At 43.0% G+C, this 1472-nt stretch overlaps 1 protein-coding gene across 1 annotated transcript; it reads right to left on the reverse strand.

The window, feature by feature from the left end:
* Window positions 1–283: 283 nt before the first annotated feature.
* On the reverse strand, window positions 284–1203 carry LOC106819348 (sorting nexin-2-like; the record flags this gene model as incomplete). Its single annotated transcript, XM_014823994.1, has 3 exons — window positions 1193–1203; window positions 773–860; window positions 284–476 (listed from the first exon to the last, which is right to left on the reverse strand). Coding segments are annotated over exons 2-3 (264 nt in total), but the record flags the coding sequence as incomplete, so codon positions are not given.
* Between the last annotated feature and the right edge of the window lie 269 nt (window positions 1204–1472).

Genomic DNA, 1472 nt, shown 5'->3' on the forward strand with positions numbered 1-1472 from the left:
GCTTAATGACAAGCACCCAATATCCAGGCCACCAGCGCAACAATGACATACACTTATAGCTTAATGACAAGCACCCAATATCCAGACCCCCAGCGCTACAATGACATACACTTATAGCTTAATGACAAGCACCCAATATCTAGGCCACCAGCGCAACAATGAAATAACCTTCAGACATGCCATCCCTTGCAATGCCTCCCCCAACCCGGGCACACACATGCACACACGAGGTTCGTCACGTCACACGAGGTAAGAATCGAGTAACCATGGCGACAGCTCCTACCTCATCAGCCTCATCCATCTTGTATGTCATCTTGTTTACGGACTCGCCGACTCTATTGAAGAGCCGCATAACTCCTGCGCCGCTGAGGGCTGAGGTTCCCGTAGCCTTCGGAAGATCTGCATCCAGCTCCAGAAACTCACGAAAGTCTGCATCGACTTGTAGGGTCGGGTTTGATGCCGTTCTGTTAAGATACCTGCGTCGAGATTCAGGTGAAACTAGTGTTAGTTAGATTAATCAAATTACAATAAATTTCAGGATATTTGAGAATAGTACATATTAAATATTACATATTATAGTTCAACTCTATTTTTGATATTTGCTCATTTATAATACATGCTTCAGGTCACAGCAATGAGAATTTAAACTCACACCTTTCAAGAATATCACACATCTAATATTTTACTCAACTTTGAATAGTTACTAATATATATGTGATGGCTAACGATATCAAATTGATTACACATGTAAAAATTATCAGATCCCACACACCTTTCCAGAGATGCTCTTCTCTTTTCGACAAATTCATCATGGGCGAGTTTGCTATCATCGTCTTTTGACATCTTTACCTTTGTCGTGCCTAATGCAAAATTTCAAACTAAACTATGCTGCCTACAAGTACAACAGAGTAGTTATTGAAACATTCATGTGTAAAAGTATGTAGTTTTGTAACATTATCACCAGGGTATCTATTATTCAGCACTCTTTGAGATATAACACATCATTGTTATATATCTATTATTGTTACAACTGCTACCATGCTAGGTGTAAGCATGAAGTTAATGAAGAGCCTATCACCTACCAATAACACTCTTATCACCTACCAATAACACTCTTATCACCTACCAATAACACTCTTATCACCTACCAATAACACTCTTATCACCTACCAATAACACTCTTATCACCTACCAATAACACTCTTATCCCCTACCAATAACACTCTTATCACCTACCAATAACACTNGTCACACCGCATCATACAGCGTCACACCGCGTCACACCGCATCACACCGCATCACACCGCGTCACACCGCGTCACACCGCGTCACACCGCATCATACAGCGTCACACCGCGTCACACAGCGTCACACCGCGTCACACCGCGTCACACCGCGTCACACCGCGTCACACCGCATCATACAGCGTCACACCGCATCACACAGCGTCACACCGCATCACACAGCGTCAC

The sequence above is a fragment of the Priapulus caudatus genome, unplaced genomic scaffold (genome assembly GCF_000485595.1).
Source record: "Priapulus caudatus unplaced genomic scaffold, Priapulus_caudatus-5.0.1 Scaffold3251, whole genome shotgun sequence".
Lineage (NCBI taxonomy): Eukaryota > Metazoa > Priapulida > Priapulimorpha > Priapulimorphida > Priapulidae > Priapulus > Priapulus caudatus.